Consider the following 19,605-nt stretch of genomic DNA (forward strand, 5'->3'; position numbering starts at 1 on the left):
TACTGATTCCTGGGCCCTACCTCTAGAGATTCTGAATCACTGGTGGAAGAGGCAGGGCTAGGAAGTGGGGACTCCAAGATCTGTATTTTGTAAAGTTTTCTAGGTGCTTCTGATGTGCAGCTTGGTTTGTGAAACTATGTATGTTGCATAGTGTGGCTGAAACTGGTTTCATTTAAGGGTCCCATCATTGCCAACTCCTGAATATGTCCACTATTTCTCTGAGAATTCCACCTGCTCAGAGCTTTGCTTAAGGAGGGGAGGGGACAGCCTCCATCTTTCCATTACATGGATGACTGAACCAAGAATGGAGTCCTGAACCAGTCTAGGCCAGTACAATTTTCTCTCCAAGGAACTTGGAATTTAGACCAAGACTTGAAATGAGTCACGAGTGGGCACTAACTGGAAAGATTTTTTAGAGGTAGGGAAGCCATTTTCCACCAAATGTTCACTAATGGAGACTCCATCTTAAAGGAAAAGTGGAGAAAAGGAAACAGATGGGCAAAGAAAAGTGTTAGCAAGAGACTTAGAGATGGAGAACCATCTTGATTACTTACTTTCCAGTTTCTTGTCCCTGCCCCTTGTGAGACCCAATTTTACCTCCTGCCTTTGAAGACTATAAGTTACTGCTTCTATTAAATTGTCTTGTTTGAATGAGTTTCTGTTTTTACAATTAAATAACTTGAGATTAAGATAATTTAAGCCTAAAACAATTTAGATGGCATCTAAAGAAGCACTTCTCAATCCTGCATTCTTATAGACCAATACTAAATGTCCCACTTCCTATGTGACTGGTCATGTCCAGCCTTATTTCTAATTGCTAAGACAAAAGTTAAACCCCTCCAGTCAAAAAAAGAATCAGTCTTTTTATCATACACAAGAAAAATATCATAGCTGAATTACTTCCTTGACTTCTATGGAGGGAAAAACTAGCTCATATGTCTGGAATTTAATTTTTCCTAATCCATAGTTACATATCCCACTCCTTTCTCCTTATTGATGGAATAGAATATTAGTAGTAAAATAGTAATAAAAATAAGAATGATAAATAAAATAGAAAATGTCTGTACAATGTTAAAGGATTTTCATTTTTTATACTCTTCACAACCCTATGGGATAGACAAGGATGGTGTCATTAGCCCAATTTCTTAATTTGAGAAAACTAAACCAAAAGTAGTTAATTTTATTTATTTATCAAATATCTATTGAATATTTCTTATGTTCCATGAATATACTTCCCTGTTCTCAGGAGCTTATCTTTTAGCAGGGAAGGCAGATAAGCTATTACCATAAGGTAATCTGAGTTAAGAGAAGAACGAGAACAGGCCTTCTAAAGTGAAGGCCCCTGTCCCTCGGTTCTAGCTATACCCACAGTCATCTAATTCATTCTAAGTACATGATGAGAATCTTAAAAGATGAGGTACCAGATATAACTTAATTGAGGGAAATTTAATTTGTTTTTCTACCCTACTGCAAATCCAAAATCCTCCACATTTAACACATTTCGTATTCTCATTCCTCACCCAAAAAAACTGTTGTTCCCCATTCACAGTTCCACATGGCTGAGGAGGTCTCAGGAAACTTACAATCATGGTGGAAGGGGAAGAGGCACGTCTTACATGGTGGCAGGCATGAGAGAGCAAACCAGTGAATGGGGAAGAGTTCCTTATAAAACCATCAGATCTCATGAAAACTCACCTTATAGATTTCCTGATGCATGGTATTGCAGCACCATCAGATTCTCAAGCACTGCTCTTCTTCTCTCACTCTCCCACTTTGAGTAAGTGCTGTCAACTCTCCCTCCTTTTTGTTCCCCATTCCTCTGCTGGAGCCTTTTTTTAGGCCACCATTTCTTACCTGGGCCTTTGCAATAGGCTAACCAACATTCCAGCTCTAGGCCTCTTTACTGATTTCTGGCACAAAAATCAGATCATACCATTCCAGCACTTAAAAAGTCATGTCTTTCTGTTTTTAAGGATTATAAAATTCAAAATCTTTAGCATAGCACAAAAAAGCCTTTGTAAGTCAGGATACCAGCCAGACTCCCTTCCTGTCATGTCCTACTGCAAGTAGCCTCTTTTCACAGGGTGTCTCACACCTCTGCATATATCATTCCCTTATTCTCTCTTCCTCAGATCCTGTACTCCTCTCCTCTTTTAGGTAAACCCCTTACTTCCAGTGCTTCAAAGCACAATTTGAATATCAACTCTTTTAAAGCCATTGTATTAGTCTGTCTTCACACTGTTATAAAGACATACCCAAGACTGGGTAATTTATAAAGAAAAGAGATTTAGATGATTCACAGTTCTACATGGCAGGGGAGGTCTCAGGAAACTTACAATCATGGCGGAAGGGGAAGAGGCACATCTTACATGGTGGCAGGCAGGAGAGAGCAAACCAGTGAAGGGGGAAGAGTCCCTTATAAAACCATCAGATCTCATAATAACTCACTATCACGAGAACAGCATGGGGGAAGCAGCCCCATGATCCAATCACCTCCCATCAGGTCCCACCCTCCACAGGTGGGGATTATGGGAATTACAATTCAAGGTGAGATTTGGGTGGGGACACAAAGCCAAACCATTTCAGCCATCCCTGAATGTCTGGCCATCCCATTCTTCAGTATTTATCACATGGTATTGTAATTATTTGCTCATATATCTCTCTCTTCCATAAGGCTGTGAACTCAACTATGTCTTCTTCCACACCCAGGGAATGCTTGGCTGTCTCAGTCCATTTTGTGCTGCTAAAACACAATAACACAGACTGGATAATTTTTAAATAATAGAAATTTATTTCTGACAGTTCTAGAGGCTAGGAAGTCCAAGATCAAGGTGCCAGCATCTGGTGAGGGCTTTCTTGCTGTATCCTCACATGGTGGAAGGGCAGAAGAGCAGAAGAGGACACCCACCTCCACAAACCTTTTGATAGCAGCATTAATCTATTCACGAGGGCCACTCTATTCATAAAGGTGGAGCACTCTTGACCCAAATGCCTCCCATTAGGCCCCACCTCCCAAAATTCTTGCATTGGGAATTAAGTTTCCAACATATGAATTTTGGGGGACATATTCAGACCATAGCAGTAGCCAGTGTTTAATAAACAAGAAAATGAATAAATAGGCTTTGCAGTGTTATCAGGGACGACAGAAGGGCACGATGCTTTTCTGTGCCCAACCTCCTATCAAGTGCTACCCTCCCACCGCCCAGCACTATGTGCCTGTGCAGCAATGTGTCCTTTGAGCAAAACACAGCAAGGAAAGAGGGAGAAAAATCTGTGTTTTCACCTTTTTTCTTTTTTTTTTTAAGAGATGGGGTCTTGCTGTGTTGTCCAGGCTGGATTTGAACTCCTGGGCTCAGGTGGTTCTCCTGCCTCCACCTACCAGTAGCTGGGACTACAGGCACACACTACAGTGCCAGGTTTTTGTGGTCTCTCTTTAAAGGTGAGTCTGCATTCACCTTTGGAATAGTTCTAGTTGTCAGAGATTGAATATCCTATTTTAAAATGCAATATTCTTACAACTGCCTTTGATGAAAGGGAGTTGAGATGGGACCATTGGGGAAACCTCCAGATGACTAGGGGGCAAGTAATTTGATTGCAGTGCCAAAATGCTTCCATTTAAGGAGCCAAAGTTTGCAAATGTGTGTAAACTGATCCAGTCTATTCCCAGAATGTACCTGGAGTAACTGAGGTATGTCAGTTGATACAACCTATTTCCGAGGTGTGCCCGGGATATAAATGGTTAACACTGACAAACACACCTTATGAAATCTACCAGCAGCCGAGGGTGCCAGGCACCACTTCTGCCTCCCTGGAAGGCCCGCTGGGGCGGCGTTTGGAAGCTGTCTTCGCCCCTGACTCTGGCCCCTGTCCCCAGCCCCTGTCCCCTCCCGGGACGTGGGCGTTCCCCCTGAACTCAAGTCCCGCCTCCTCCAGCCTGCCGCGGCCTAGTGGGCTGGCCCGCCACGTGGAGCGCGGGCCTGATTCTCGAAAGGTGCCTACGCCATTGCCGCGCCGCAGCCCCAGGCCAGGCCCTCGCCCCACGTCAACAGCGTAGGCCCGGCTGCCTAGGTTTACTCTTACGCCACTGTCGTAACGTCATCGTGCGGGACGTGGACGGAAGAAAAAAGAGAGTGAGCGAGCGCCGGAATCAGCGCGGCGTGGAGTGCGGACCCGCGGTAGTGCCCGGCGGCGGCGGTGGTGAGGCAGGTACGCGGCGAGCGGCGGGGATGGCTAGGCGCCCGCGTCTCTGCGGAAGCTGATGCGCGCCCGGGCTCAGGCGCGAGGGGCGTGAGCGCCAGGCCGCTGGAGCGGGGACACTGCCGGAGCAGGTGCCGGGGCCCGGGGATCTGGCCCGTGGGTAGGTGTGGGCCTCGGCCGAGGGATGGCGGCTGCATCGGGCCGCCCAGGGCGCGCTTCAAGACCCTGGCGCGCTCCCATATGCCGGTGCGCGGCGGCCCCGGGATCTACGGATGGCTACGGGCCCTGACCTCCCCGGCCTCCCCTGGGTACACCATGTAAGGAACTGGGCCAAGTGGAGACTTCAGGCATCCGCGGGCCCCATCTCGGTCCAAGAGTTCGGAGCCTGCAGTGGTGGGTGGCAGTGGTGGCAGCGCCGGGATGCCGCGGGTTTTAGCTGGCCACACAACGACTCTCAGGGGCCTGGGTCTCTAGTTCCCCGCGGCCCTCCGGGCGTTCGTGATTCCCTCCTCAAAGCCAGACTCCCTTTGCAGTATGGCATTCTGTGTATGCTGGGGTCTTCCTGTTACAGCAGGGCGCACCCCCATCATTGTCCCCTGCCCTCTGAGGTGGTGAGGCCCATCGGATCTTTGTATTTAAGTGGTGAGCCATATACCTATCATGTGTTTGTGGGTGAACTATGTTGGGACTGAAGTTCACTTCTCTGTTAAAATCAGTTAGATAAGGGCTTTCTGTTTAGTCTGTAAAGAGATACTTGAGAAATGTCTTGAGTCAAAACATGAAAACTCTTTTCAACTGATGATATGGAGTCTAAACACACACACAGAGAGTCTAGACACAGTCACACGAATCTAGACACGAGTCTAGACACACACTCACACACACACACACTCTTTGCTCCTTGGGATCAACTGTGTGCTTCTCGAGGGCGTAATACCCTCTGGCAGAGTGAGCTATCCATTGCAGTGACAGAGTAGATGTAACCTCCGAGGTCAGTCAGAGATGGTGGTACAGGGGAGAGGCCAGGAGGCTTGGTTTCTACGTCAGTCTTCAATCTCTGTTTCAGTGACAGTAAGTGTTCAGAGCTTTCAATCACTCTTGGTTAATAGAGAGGTAAACAGTCAATATATGTGTGTGATTGTATCTAATAGTGAATATTCGTTGAATTCTTTGTTCCCGTGATGGGTCTTGAAGGAAATTAAGGAAAAAATAATTGTAAGGCATCATTAGTGACTAAAAGACAAAAGGAGGAAAACTGACATTTACTGACCATTTGTTGTACCCAAGAACTTTCCACGCATTATCTCATTTAATTCTCACCATAATTTCATGAGGTCCATAGTGTTAGTATCCCTGATTTATAAGTGAGGAAACAGAGGCTTAGAAAAATTGGGTAACTCTCCACAAGACACACAGATAGCAAGTGCAGAGCTCAAACCCAAGTCTGACCAACTTCAAAGGCCTTGTTCCTCATCGTTTTTGCCATATTGTCAATGGAAAGTTTGTAATCCAGATGGGAAAAGCAGTAGTTGGCTCTTCTGTAGTTATTTTGGAGAATTCACATGTAAATAACTGTTTAGCAGCCATTATTGAAGGAATTTATATAAGCAGCAAACTTAGATCACGTGCTAAAATCATACTTCAGTGTTATGAAAAAATTGAAATAACAAAGATCAATTAATACTTTCTGTTGCCTACTAGATGCCATATGTTTTAGAACAGCTGTATCCTGCCAGTCTCTTCTCTGTCCCATTTCGGTGCCTTTTTGCAGTATAAATTGTAAAGCAATAACACCATTTCTTATTTTTTTCACTATGGGGCTAAATGCTAGTCTTCTGAGACACATTTAAGGGGGCTGGGGTATATCCACCAATCCATGGGAAAAAAGTTAAAAGGAGGCCCACAAACAAGGAAAGTGAAGTATTTTTCTTACCTTGTAAAAACAGCAGTGTCTCTGTAGCATAAAAAGAGCTACAATATTGGGAGGCTGAGGCGGGTGGATCACGAGGTCAGGAGATTGAGACCATCCTGGCCAACATGATGAAACCCCGTCTCTACTAAAATACAAAAAATTAGCCAGGCGTGGTAGCGCGTGCCTGTAGTCCCAGCTACTCGGGAGGCTGAGGCAGGGAAATCGCTTGAACCCGGGAGGCAGAGGTTGCAGTGAGCCGAGATCGCTCCACTGTACTCCAGCCTGGCAACAGAACAAGACTCCATCTTAAAAAAAAAAAAAAAGCTAAAATAATGAATGGCTTGTTCTCCCTGTACATACAGGAAGGAGTCCCCTACTTTTTTGTGAAATAAACTATCTTTGTCTAAAGTCTCAAATTTGACCCAGGGTGAGGAAATGCCCATAACTGCCTCATGTTCTCAACCAAGATTGTAGCCATATTCTCATCCTCCACAGGATTAAGATGTTAGCCAGTTGTAGGCATTGCCACTGCCTTCCAAGGGCACAAGAGTTACTTTGTAATCCTGTGGGCATCAGGAAGAAAGACATGGCAGCAGCCTCTGGCCTTTCCTCTTGCTTTTCATGGCTGGCTGGCAAGGATCAAGCCGACATTTCAAATAGGTGCATTTCCCGGTTCTGTTGGGAGGTGTTAGCAGAAAGGTGGACATGGTTGCTTTAGGATATTGGATCTGTTATAGGAATTATATGAAGATTTAGTATTAACACATAAGCATTGCACCTGAAAGATTTTTTTTTAATTTGAAAGATACCAAAAACAGCAGATGTTTTTTGTGTCTCAAAATATTCCTAACCCTGCATTATTATTTGCTTACATAAAAACTAAGATGGTTGAGGCCTAGAAAGGAGCCACTTACTTTTTCTGTCTTTTCTATAATATAGAGGAGGTGGGAGTTTCCCTCATACAGAGGAGTTTGGAGCAGGACAGTCAGACTTTTACTCCGAGGGTAAGGGGAAGTAGACGGAAATAAAATGAATTGTCCAGTATTTTTCATTACTCACTTTTTAAAAAATGTATTCTGCAGATACTGTGATCAGTGACCACATTGCAGCATGTTGAGTCAAGTTTACCGCTGTGGGTTCCAGCCCTTCAACCAACATCTCCTGCCCTGGGTCCAGTGTACAATCGTCTCCAGATCTCGTATGTACCGTAGAAAATTTATGAGTATGTGGGAAGTTTGATAGTCAAAATATGTTCGAACAAGGTTTTCAAACAGAAAAAAGATGTTTGTTTGTTTGTTTGTTTGTTTGGAGACAGGGTCTCATTTTGTCACCCAGGCTGGAGTGCAGTGGCACAAACATAGCTCAGTGCAGCCCAGACGTCTTGGACTCAAGCAATCCTCCTGCCTCAGCCCACCAAGTACTTGCAACTACAGGCACACACCACCACCCTGACTCTAACTTTTTTATTTTTTGTCGAGATGGGATTTTGCCATGTTGCCCAGGCTGGTCTTGAACTCTTGAGATCAAACAATCTGCCTGCCTTGGCCTCCCAAAGTGCTGGGATTACAGGCATGAGCCATGATGCCCAGCTAAGAAAAAAGGTTTAAAAGAGAGAGAAAAAAAAAAAAGATGTAATTTGGCAGAATTGGACAAAATTCTGCCAAATAGCAAGGAGGAAAAGAGGTAGTCTCCTGGTGAAATGTTCTCGGTGTTTGTGTCAATAAAGTTGACCCCCAAATAAATTTTAACATGCTTTGTTTTTTCTTGAGTCTCACTCTGTCACCCAGGCTGGAGTGCAGTGGCATAATCTCAGCTCACTGCAACCTCTGCTTCCCAGGTTCAAGCGATTCTCCTGCCTCAGCCTCCCAATTAGCTGGGATTACAGGTGTGCATCACCACGCCCAGCTAATTTTGTATTTTTGGTAGAGATGGGGTTTCGCCATGTTGGCCAGGCTGGTCTCAAACTCCTGACCTCAGGTGATCTGCCCACCTCGGCCTCCCTCCCAAAGTGCTGGGATTACAGGCGTTAGCCACCGTGCCCGGCCCCATGCTATTTTTGTTCATTACTCTTTTTTTGTAATTAAGTTTTAGATTTTGAGCTAATTATAAATTCACTTGCAATTTTAAGAAATAGTACAAAGAGGTCCCTTATACCCTTTACCCAATTTCACCCAGTATCTGAACGAAGGTATTGACATTGATATGATCGAGATACAGAACATTTCAATCACCACAGGATTTTTTATTTCTCTTTAACAGCCACTGTCCTCTTCCCTATTACTAACCCCTGGCCAACATTAATCTGGTCTACATTTTTATAATTTTGTCATTATAAGAATGTTATATAAATGGAATCATCTAATATGTGACCTTTTGGGATGCTGTTTTCTTCAGCATAATTCTCTGGAGATTCATTCAAGTTGCTGTGTGTATCAGTTAGTTCCTTTTTATTACTGAGAAGTATTTAATGCTATGAGTGTATCACAGTGTAACCATTCACCCATTAAAGGACATCTGGGTTGCTCTCATTTTTTGGCTGTTATGAATAAGGCTGGTATGAACATTGATGTACAGGATTTTGAGTGAACATAGTTTTCATTTCTGTGGGATAAATGCCTAAGAGTGTAGTTGTTGGGTCAGATTGTAGCTACATGTTTAGTTTTTTATATAGTTTGAATGTATGTCCCTACCAAATCTCATATTGAATTGTAATCCCCAGTGTTGGAGGTGGGGCCTGTGGGAGGTGTTAAGTCATGGGGGGTGAATCCCTCATGCCTTGGTGCTGTCCTCGAGATAGTGAGTGACTTCTCACAAGATCTGGTTAAGTGTGTGGCACCACCCCCTCACTCTCTTCTTGTTCCCTCTCTTGCCATTGGAGATGCCTGCTTCCCCTTTGCCTTCTGCCATGATTATAAGCTTCCTGAGGCCTCACCAGAAGCTGAGCAGATGCCAGCACCATGCTTCCTGTACGGCCCACAGAACTATAGCCAGTTAAACCTCTTTTCTTTATAAATTACCTAGCCTCAGGTATTTTTTACAGCAATGCAAGAATGGCCTAACACAGTTTTATAAGAAACTGTCAAACTGTCTTTGCATAGTGACAGTACCATTTTACATTCCTACTAGCACTGTATGAGTGATGCATTTTCTCTGCATCTTTACTATCATTTGATGTGGTCACTCTTTTTTATTTTAGCCATTTTGATAGGTATGTAGTGATATCACATTGTGGCTTTAATGTGCCTTTCCCTAATAGCTAATGATATTGAACATCTTTTCATGTGTTTATATCCTCTTCAGTGAAATGTTAGCTCATATCTTTAGCTCAGTTTTTTTTTTTGAGTTGGAGTCTTGCTCTGTCACCCAGGCTGGAGTGTAGTGGCGCAATCTCAGCTCACTGCAACCTCTGCCTCCCGGGTTCAAGCAGTTCTCCTGCCTCAGTTCCTGAGTAGCTGGGATTATAGGTGCCCACCACCATGACCAGCTAATTTTTGTATTTTTAGTAGAAACAGGGTTTTACCATGTTGGCCAGGCTGGTGTCAAACTCCTGACCTCAAGTGATCCCCCCACCTCAGCCTCCCAAAGTCCTGGGATTATAGGCATGAGCCTCCACACCTGGCCTTCAGCTCAGTTTGAATTGGAAAGTTGTTTTTTTAAAAAAAAATATTGAATTTTGAGAATTCTCTATATCTTCCTGTCTTAGTCCATTTTTATTGCTATAAAGGGATATCTGAGGCTGAGTAATGTATAAAGAAAAGAGGTTTATTTGTCATGGTTCTGCAGGCTGCACAAAAAGCATGGCACCAATAACTGCATTGGGTGAATGCCTCAGGCTGCTGCTCTTGGAAGAAGATGAAGGGGAGCTGGTGTGTGCAAAATCAGATGGCCAGAGAGGAAACAAGAGAGAGAAAAGAAAGGGCCAGGCTCTTTTTAACAACCATTTCTCACGGGAACTAAGAGTGAGGACTCATGCATTCCCTCTGAGAATGGCACCAGGCTGTTCATCAGGGATCTGCCCCCGTAATTCAAACACTTCCTACCAGGCCCCACCTCCAACACTGGGGATCAGATTTCAACCTGAGACTTGGAAGGGCCAAACCATATCCAAGCCATAGCACTTCCAGGTATTAGTGCTTTGTTGGATAGGTGGTTTGCAAATGTTTTCTCCCAGTCTCATAGCTTGTCATTTTATTGTCTTAACAGGGTCTTCCATATAGGAAAAGTTTTCCTTTTGATGAGGTCAAATTTATCAGCTTTTGTTTTTATGGATTGTACTTTTGGGGTCAAGTCGAAGAACTCTGTGTATAACCCTATATTCTGAAGATTTTCTCCTATGTTGTTTTCCTGAAAGTTTGGTAGTTTTATATTTTATACTTAAATCCATGATTTATTTTTTTTGTTTTCTTGAGACAAGATCTTGCTCTGTTGTTACCCAGGGCTGGAGCATAGTGGCATGATCAAGGTTCACTGCAGCCTCAACCTCCAGGGCTCAAGTGATCCTCCTATGTCAGCCTCCCAGGTAGCTAGGACTATAGGTGTGCACCACCACACCTGGATAATTTTTTTCTTTGGTTTTTTTATTTTTAATTTTTATTTTTTTGAGACAGGGTGTTGCTCTGTCACCCAGGCTGGAGAGCAGTGGTGCAATCATTACTCACTGCAGCCTCAACGTCCCAGGCTCAAGTGATTCTCCTGCCTCAGCCTCCCAAGTAGCTGGGACTATAGGTATGCACCACCACATCCAGCTAATTTTTATATTTTTTGTTGAGACAGGGTTTTGCCATGTTGCCCAGTCTTGGCACATTTAATTTTTTAAAAAATTTTTTGTAGAAATGGAGTCTATGTTGCTCTGGCTGGTCTTGAACTTCTGGGCTCAAAAGATCCTCCCACCTTGACCTCCCAACGTGCAGGAATTAACAGGTGTGAGCCACTGCACCCAGCTACGTGATCCATTTTGAGTTAATTTTTGTATAAGGTGTGAAGTTTAGGTCAATGTTCATCTTTCAACTTTTAATACTAGTTGTTCCAGCACCATTTGTTGAAAGGCTGTTTGTGATGTTTTGAGTTGGCTAGCTCCTTGATATCACCTAAATCTTATCAGTAGTCCATTTCCAAGCTTCATTGCAAGATGACTTGCCAATCAACTAATCAAGCTTATCATTAGACAGAAAAATCTCTTTCCTATTCATGTAGAGTATAAGGGCTAAAAGTTCGGGTTTTGGAGCCAGGTCCTAGGTTTTTAAAACTAGCCCTTCTCCTTATGAAGTAACTTAGTAGCTTAAAACAACTGTGTGTTTAGGTCACAATTCTGTGGGATGGTATTTTGGACTGGGCTCAGCTGCACAGTGGTTCTGTGTCTGTGTCAGGTCTCAGATTGAGTTAGGGCTGATTGTTGGCTATGAAGGGGCCTCTGCTGGGATGATACATCACTTACATTCCATGTGGCTTCTCATCCTCCAGCAGGCTGTTCATTGCTTCTTTGCATGATGCTTGCAGGGTTCCCAAGAACAGCAAGCATGGTAGCTACAAGTCCTCTTGAGATGTAAACTCAGAATTTATACACTGTTCCTTCTGCCACATTTGTCAAAGCAAGTTACAGGGCCAGCCCAAATTTAAGAAGTTTGGAAAATTGACTCACCTGTTAATGGAGAAGCTGCAAAAGGATCGTGGCCATTTTTGTAATCTGGCAATGCTGGTAAATTACTCAGTTAATCTGAGTATCAATTTCCTTATTTATAAAATGGGGATAACAATAATAATAATAATAATAATGAACTCATAATAATACTTAACTTATGAGGCTTAATTCATGAGAATTCAGTAAGATGATGATGATGATGATGATGATGATGATGATGATGATGATGATGATGAAGGTAGAGTATGGAAAATCTCAAACTATTTTTCCTCTGCTCTCACTCCATAACAACAATCAACACAGAAGACTTCTGTGACCAAATGTGTGGGGGTTGCGGTGGACGTCAGTTGGGTGTCCTCCAATTCAATTCTGACACTGTCTCCCTGAGGATAGCCCACAGGTTGAGGGCTGAGTCCCACAAGATCATCCCCACCTTCCTACCAGTCCTGAGTCCAGGCCTCTGGAACTTCTGACTGACCAGCTTCAAGTTGGAGTTCCCACAGTCCCCTCTTTGGGCTTGATTGATTTGCTAGAGTGATGAGGAGAACTCAGGGAAACGCTTAGATTTACCAATCTATTACAAAGGAAACAGATGAAGAGATACATAGGGTGAGGTGTGAGGTAAGAGGCACAGATCTTCCACGCCCTTCCGGGGCACACCACCCTCCAGGAACCTCCACATGTTCAGCTGTCTGGAAGCTCTCTGAACCTTGTCCCCTTGGACCCCTTATGGAGACTTATTGGATAGGCATGATTGAAGCATGGACAACTGTGTTGAAATGTAATTGAACAAAAAGAATGTGACCTGATACTAACAGAATGAGTGGGGTAACCCAGCAAGGCCTGTCTGTTCAGATTTTGTCTTGGTCTTCCTGTGTAATATTTCTTCCTCCAAGGTATGGGGCAGGACCCTCTCTGGATTGAGGGTCTTACAACCCACAATCAAATTAGAGTCCTGCCTTTAGCAGGTGAAAGGAGTTCAGGAGAATATCAGAGAGAGAGATTCTGTTTCCTTACACCAACATTATAACAAAAGACTGTAGAAAGGATTATTAGAGTTATAAGCCAGGGACCATGGATATATATGTCGTGTCACAATAAGTAACACTTTTTTTACAGTACCAGTTAATATTCATTGAGTATTTATTTTGTGCCAATCTTGTTCATGCATGAACTTGTTTTATCCACCCTACCAACCTTATGAGATAGTTAAGGAGACAGCAAGTAAGTGAAGGGGTTGAGATTTCACTCAGGCAGTCTGGCTCCAGAGCCAACGCTTGTCCTTTTTTCCCCTGTAGAAGGTGTATGAATATTTAGCACAACTCCTGGTATGTAGTAAGCGTTCACTTCAGTATTTTTATTATTGATACTTATCCTCATTAGGCTCATTCACAGAAGGAGGCACTTTCTAATTGTTTCCCTAGGTTTTTGGATTTTGGGATTTGGATTTTTCTGGAACCTGGAGCTCTTTCACTGACCATGATAAGCAGAATAGCAGGGGGAAAAAAAAAGAAAAGAAAGGCAAAATGAGAATGCTTATGGAGACAAACAGCGAAGGCAATGGAAGGCCAGAGAGAAAAAGAGTACTCATGTCAGGGTCCCTTCTTGTTGAGGCCTGGAACACAGCCTCATTGGTTACTAGGCATAAGGACTCTGATGCTGAAGAAGTAAAGGGTTCTCCACTGTAAGAGTAGTAAGAGTATAATCCGTGGCCCTTAAGAAGAACATGGACAACCCCTCCCATCCCCCACCACGCCACACCTGTACACACATACACCTCACTATGCCCTCATACCTACTAGGAGGGGACAGATTTTCTTTGGAACTTAGAGCCTGAAAGTTCCCTAGAAGATGGGAAACGATTATTTCTCTAGAAGCATTGAATTTTCCTAACTAATCAAGGCCTTCTCAGTTTTCAATATGGACCCTAACAAGTATAATACACTGTAGAACATTAAAAAAATGCCCCCAAGAAAGGTAGGGTCAACCTTGGAAGGTAACAGGCGTTGTTCAATAGGAAACCCAAAAAGCCCTCTGTCCCCTGAAGCTCTCCTTTGTGCTAGAACCTACTGGACTTGACTGAGTCAACTGCATGAAACCTTGTTGATAGTGGTGACCTCCTCTTGAACCCTAACAGGCCTTATCTACTGCTGTTACCCTATTGCTCCAGCCAGAATGACCCTTGACTACCTGGCACTGAGCCATGCGACCCACCCTCTTCTCCTGATACAGACTGTGGGTTAGCCTCCTTCATGCTAGCCTGGCTGCTGGATTCTGATTGGCTTCTACCATTTCATCACCTGGACAGACATGCATGCCACTACCTGTGTCCCTGAGGTACCCTCTCAGGCTGCTCCACCCATGCTCACCACCCTTCCAGGTCAGGATAAGCCCTCCAGCAGACAGCAGAGAAAGCCAGAAAGCCTAGATCTGACAAGCTACCAAAGGGATAATACATGACACTTGGCATAGCTCTGAGCTCTGCAAACAGCCACTGATGATCCCTGGTCCAAACCCTAGGGGAGTAAGCCTGTCCCTCCACCACCCTTCTCTCTGGCAGATCAGTAAGACCAAACCATTATGTGTACAACTTTTAAACTTAAGACTTAGTTGTACATATTGCTTAGGATAATATTCCTGAAAGCAGAGTAGGGTACCTATATTATTAATAATTAACCCAATGAGGGAAAGTAGCCCTCCACAAAACTTAGCCTCAACAACAAACCAGTCTTTTAGTCCCAGGGACTCCCACAGCAGGAAGAGATTGTGCACCTGTGGATCCAGCAATGCCATCAGAATCCCAGTTCCATCCCAGATGATGGCTTACCAAGCAGCTCTGTGCCAGGATCTAGATGCCAAGCCTATTGTGAAAAAAGATCATATTATCTTTCTTATATCTCCACAAACCTGAAACATAGTCACTGGAAAAATGGTTATTTAAGGAAAGGCAGAAATGACTACTACTTCATTAGAAATGTTCTAAGATTTGTGTGTGAAGGAGACAGGAAGGGAGGAGAACTCATAGTCGCCTTCCCATTCACGAGAATAAGGTCCTGCCTGCTTTACCCACCATCAGTAGATTGTGGTTAGGGAGGGAGTTAGTGGACAGGAAATAGAGTCAGAAGGTCTAAAGAAATTTTGAGAAAATTGTAATTTATAGACAGACAATATAAAGGGAAGTGATAATGGTTCAAGTGAAGGTAGTTAACTCTCTAATAAAGTTATAGAACAGTGGTTCAAAAGGTGGCTTGGAATGATTATTTTAGTAATTCATTCAAATATTTATGAGTTGCTTGTAATGAGATATAGAAAAGTCTTTGCAGGGAATTGCTTAAAGCTTAGTCCTGCTGAGAACCTATGTTACCCACCTTGTCTTGCTTCTTGCTATCAGGGAGTAAGGTCTATTTGCTTAAGTGCTCCTCCACCCCCACTGATTGACAGCATCTTCTCTTCCATGTAGGCCTCACACAGACCATCTGCCTATGCACTCATTCTCTTTCTGTGTCAGTTACAATTATGTGCACGTAGCAGGAAACTCAAAATAATAATGGCTCAAACAGGATAGAAATGTATTTCTGTCTTTCTCCTGAAGGAAGTCTAGCAGCCCTGCAAGAAGGTAGGCAGTCCAGGGCTTCCAGAATAGCACTGTGAAATCATCAGGGATCCCTGCTCGTTCTTTCTTGTTGCTTCACAGTTCCTTCTAATCCAAAATGAGTGAATGAGCTCCAGCCTTCATACCCATGTTCCAAGCAGCAGTGGGGATGAAGGGAAGAAAGCACATCTAAGTTCCTAGAAACCCCACATAACATTTTCACATGTATCTTGTTAGCCAGACTTGGTCACATTGTCCTGTCTACCTGAGCAAGAAGGGCTGGGAAATGTAGTCTTTCAACTGGTGGCAGTGTGCCTGGCTGATAATTGGGGATCTGTTAATTGTGTGAGAAAGGGCGAATGGGTAAGTAGTGAGCAGCTAAGCAGGAGGTGTTGGGCCCATAAGAAGTATTGAAGGGGTTCTGTGCCTGACATTCAGCTTTTACTCTTTTACTTTTGGCTTTATGCAGGTATCTATTTGACTTTTAATCAAGATTTTTTTCCTCCTTAGAAATCTTGTACAATTTTTGTTTGTTTGCTTGTTTGTTCATCTGTACAAATTATCTGTAATCTTGTACACTGTTATAAGAAAAAGAATCAGGAAAGAATTGGTTAGAGGCAGATGTCCAAGGGGATAGAAAGTATCTGACTCTAACATTGCTTTTCCTTCAGAAAGCTCTCTGGTTTCTTTGATCATTGTTACAGGCATCTGGATTCATCAAAGAGAGAAATTGTAGGTAGACTAGTTGAAATTTTGTATTATTCATACACTTACTTTGTTCTTCACTGTCTTTGCTGATCAGGCTCTTCCCTCTTTTTTTGTTTTTTTTGAGAAGGAGTCTCGCTCTGTTGCCCGGGCTGGAGTGCAGTGGCACGATCTTGGCTCACTGCAACCTCTGCCTCCCAGGTTCAAGCGATTCTCCTGCCTCAGCCACCTGAGTAGCTGGGATTATAGGTGCCCACCACCACACTCGGCTAAGTTTTGCATTTTAGTAGAGACGGGGTTTCACCATGTTATCCAGGCTGGTCTCGAACTCCTGACCTCAGGTGATCCTTCTGCCTCGGCCTCACAAAGTGCTGGGATTATAGGCGTGAGCCGCCATGCCTGGCCGGCTCTTTCCTCTTTTTATAGTAATATGGTTTCTTTAGAAACACCCATATTTTTCTGATTATAAAAAAAAATGCATCTTTACTACATAAACTTGGAAAACCTAAGAAAGAACAAAAAAGAAAATTTTAAATTGCTTATAATCCTATCAAGAGATAAAATATTAATTTTTAACTAATTTTATCCATCTATGTGTTTATACATGTCTATGAAATTAACATATAAGTATTTTTCTACGTTATTAAAAATTCTAAAAATGTTCATCTTTTTCCCTTTATCCAACATTTACTCTGCTTCTGATTTTTCTGATAATAAATAACACAGTGATAAATAGCTTTCTGATAAATCTCTTTTTTAGAGAACTTTTTTAAAGGCTTTTGGTAAATTTGCCAGCCTGTCTTCAAGAGAGATTAATATGTTTGTACTCTTCACCAACAGCATTTGAGCGTGCCTATGACCTGCATACTGGGTGTAAACTCCATACAATACTAAAATAAGAATATGCTAGATAGAGCTTTTGATATACTGGGCTAGTTTTACACAGTTAATAATGATAATGCTATTTTTTGGTATCTAAACTGGTTAATACTGAGCATGTGTATTTTAATTGAAAAACTATATTGAGTATTTCTTTTTTTCTTGCATTTGACTTTGATGGCTATAGATCGTATCCAGCCTTCAGTCATCAGACATGTTCGTTCTTGGAGCAACATCCCGTTTATCACTGTACCCCTCAGTCGTACACATGGCAAGTCCTTTGCCCACCGCAGTGAGCTGAAGCATGCCAAGAGAATCGTGGTGAAGCTCGGCAGTGCCGTGGTGACCCGAGGGGATGAATGTGGCCTGGCCCTGGGGCGCTTGGCATCTATTGTTGAGCAGGTGATTGCCAAGATAGAAATTATGCTGTACTAAAATTGGGTTTTTAAGTTGCTAGTTCAGATTGGGTTTAAGTTGCTCATCAACTTATAAAAATAATTGTAATTTCAGTGCAGTAGATTTAACCCAATGTGAAAACTGTTTCCCAATGTAGATGCCAGTGAGAGATGGCATCTTAGGGCAAGAAAAGGGGATGTTAAGGAGTAGGGGTGATTTCATGCAGTTCATGCCTCAGACTTCTTAGTGATAAAGAGCTGTTTCTGTCAGAGATTCTTAGTTCTGACTATGCAGTAGAATCATCTTGGGCCTGGAGATGCCTGGGCTTCACACCTAGCCATTTAAGAAGTATCTCTGGGATGGAGCAGCTGTGTTTGTTTGTTTTGAGAGGATCTCACTCTGTCACCCAGGCTGGACTGTTGTGGCATGATCATGGCTCACTGCAGCCTCGACCTATCGAGCTCAAGTGATACTCCCACCTCAGCCTCCCAAGTAGCTGCAGCTACAGGCACAAACCATTATGCCCAGCAAATTTTTGTATTTTTTGTAGAGATGGGGGTCTTGCTATGTTTCTCAGGCTGGTTTCCAACTGCTGGGCTCAAGTGATCCTCCCGCCTTGGCCTCCCAAAGTGCTGGGCCTGCAAACTTTTTCTGCAAGAGGCCAGACAGTAAATATTTTAGTTTTGTAGGTTATATGGTCTGTGTCTTAACTACACAGCTCTGCAGAAGCAACCATAGATAATACATAAATGAATGAGCATGGCCGTGAGCTGATAAAATTTCATTTACAAAAACCGGCAGCATGCCAGATTTGGCCAAAAGTAAAAATCCAGACATCCAGGCATCCCACAGATAAAGCAAGAGCTCTTCCATGGCAGCTGAAATTTTACACTACCCTCGTAATTAAATTTTCAGTTTTTAAAAAACAATTTCCTGAGGCGTTAATATTGGGAAATTGCTAACCTGAAACGTGATACAGTTTTTTTCTTATATTTTCTATTCTAAACAATTATCAAGCCTGAGCAACAAAGTGAGACCCTGTCTCTACGAAAATAAAATCGGCTGGGCGTGATGACTTGCGCCTGTAATCCCAGCACTTTTGGAAGGCTGAGGTGGAAGGATTGCTTGAGCCCAGGAGTTCGAGACCAGCCTAAGCCACATAGTGAGACCCCATCTCTACAAAAATTTTTTTTAAAATTAGCCAGGCATGGTGGCACGTTCCTGTGGCTCCGGCTACTCGGTAGGCTGAGGTAGGAGGATTGCTTGAGCCTGGGAGATTGAGGCTGCGATGAGCTGTGATCACGTGAATGCACTCGAGCCTTGGTGACAGAGCAAGACCCTATCTCAAAAAGTTCTAACTTCTTGGTAGGCTGAGACAAGGGGATTGCTTGAGCCCAGGAGCTCAAGGTTGCAGCGAACTATAATAAAGTCACTGCACTACATCACTGCACTACAGCCTGGGCAACAGAGCGAAACCCTGACCACCACCCCCCGCCCTCCCGCAGGAAAAAAAAAAACACCCAAAACAACAGCAGTGATCAAACCCACCTCCCAGATTGAGTTCATCAGATAAATTTTAAAAATATTTATCAAGAGCCTACACTGTGAGGGGCACTAGCCTCTCTACCCTCTCCATCTTAGAGACATAGCAGTCTCTACCCTTTGGGAGCCAGAACTGGGACTCCCCAGACATTAAGGTGACTGTTCAGGGCAGTAAATATCCAAATAAGTGGGCCCAAATGACAGTGAGCAATGGGTCCAGAGATGGGAAACTCAGATGAGAGTATGGTTGTTCCTGGGGCTTCCTAGGAGAGCTGGAACTCAGCCTGGGCCTTGACAACTGATGGGATTTGCACAAACAGAGGGGAAAAATTCCATGCTACTAAGCACACAGTGTGACTGGTGCCCCTGCAGTTGTGCAATCCAGTGGTTCTGGGGAAGGGACAGGCTCTAGGAGTGTATTCCAGATAGAGGACAGACAGGAATGAGTATGGCATGCTGTGGGCCAGGGAGGAGACAAGCTGGAAAGCAGAGGTGGTGGTCTCATTAGGAAGAATGAAAAATAAAGTGGATCATTCCATTAGGCAGAGCTCTGAAGCCAACTAGGTGAGTTGGAGTTCAGTCTCAAAAGCAGACTGAAGATTTTGAACGGAGGAGAAACTTGATGAAAATGGTAGGAAAAACCTGGTAAAGGTTTGCGTAGGTTACCAGCTTTCTTTCTAGGGCTGCGTGTGGACCTAATGGAAGAGCTGTCTCCATCAGGGCCTGCCTAATAGACATCTTATC

The 19,605-nt window shown here is 43.5% G+C and overlaps 1 protein-coding gene across 4 annotated transcripts in view; it reads left to right on the plus strand.

The window, feature by feature from the left end:
* Positions 1-3,964: 3,964 nt before the first annotated feature.
* Positions 3,965-19,605, plus strand: part of ALDH18A1 (aldehyde dehydrogenase 18 family member A1) — a 51,462-nt gene continuing 35,821 nt past the window's right edge. For 2 of the 4 annotated variants that reach the window (XR_004029295.1, XM_030809177.1), the window contains exons 1-3: positions 3,965-4,206; positions 7,192-7,307; positions 17,111-17,325. Coding sequence is in view for 2 of the 4 variants with exons in the window: in XM_030809177.1 (XP_030665037.1) it covers positions 7,220-7,307; positions 17,111-17,325 (303 nt within the window). In the remaining 2 variants the exon portion in view is untranslated. Of the gene's footprint in view, positions 4,515-7,191; positions 7,308-17,110; positions 17,326-19,605 lie in introns of all 4 variants that reach the window. The other 2 variants (XM_030809179.1, XM_030809180.1) reach the window with 2 other exon arrangements.

Source organism: Nomascus leucogenys, chromosome 3, assembly GCF_006542625.1.
Source record: "Nomascus leucogenys isolate Asia chromosome 3, Asia_NLE_v1, whole genome shotgun sequence".
Taxonomy (NCBI): domain Eukaryota; kingdom Metazoa; phylum Chordata; class Mammalia; order Primates; family Hylobatidae; genus Nomascus; species Nomascus leucogenys.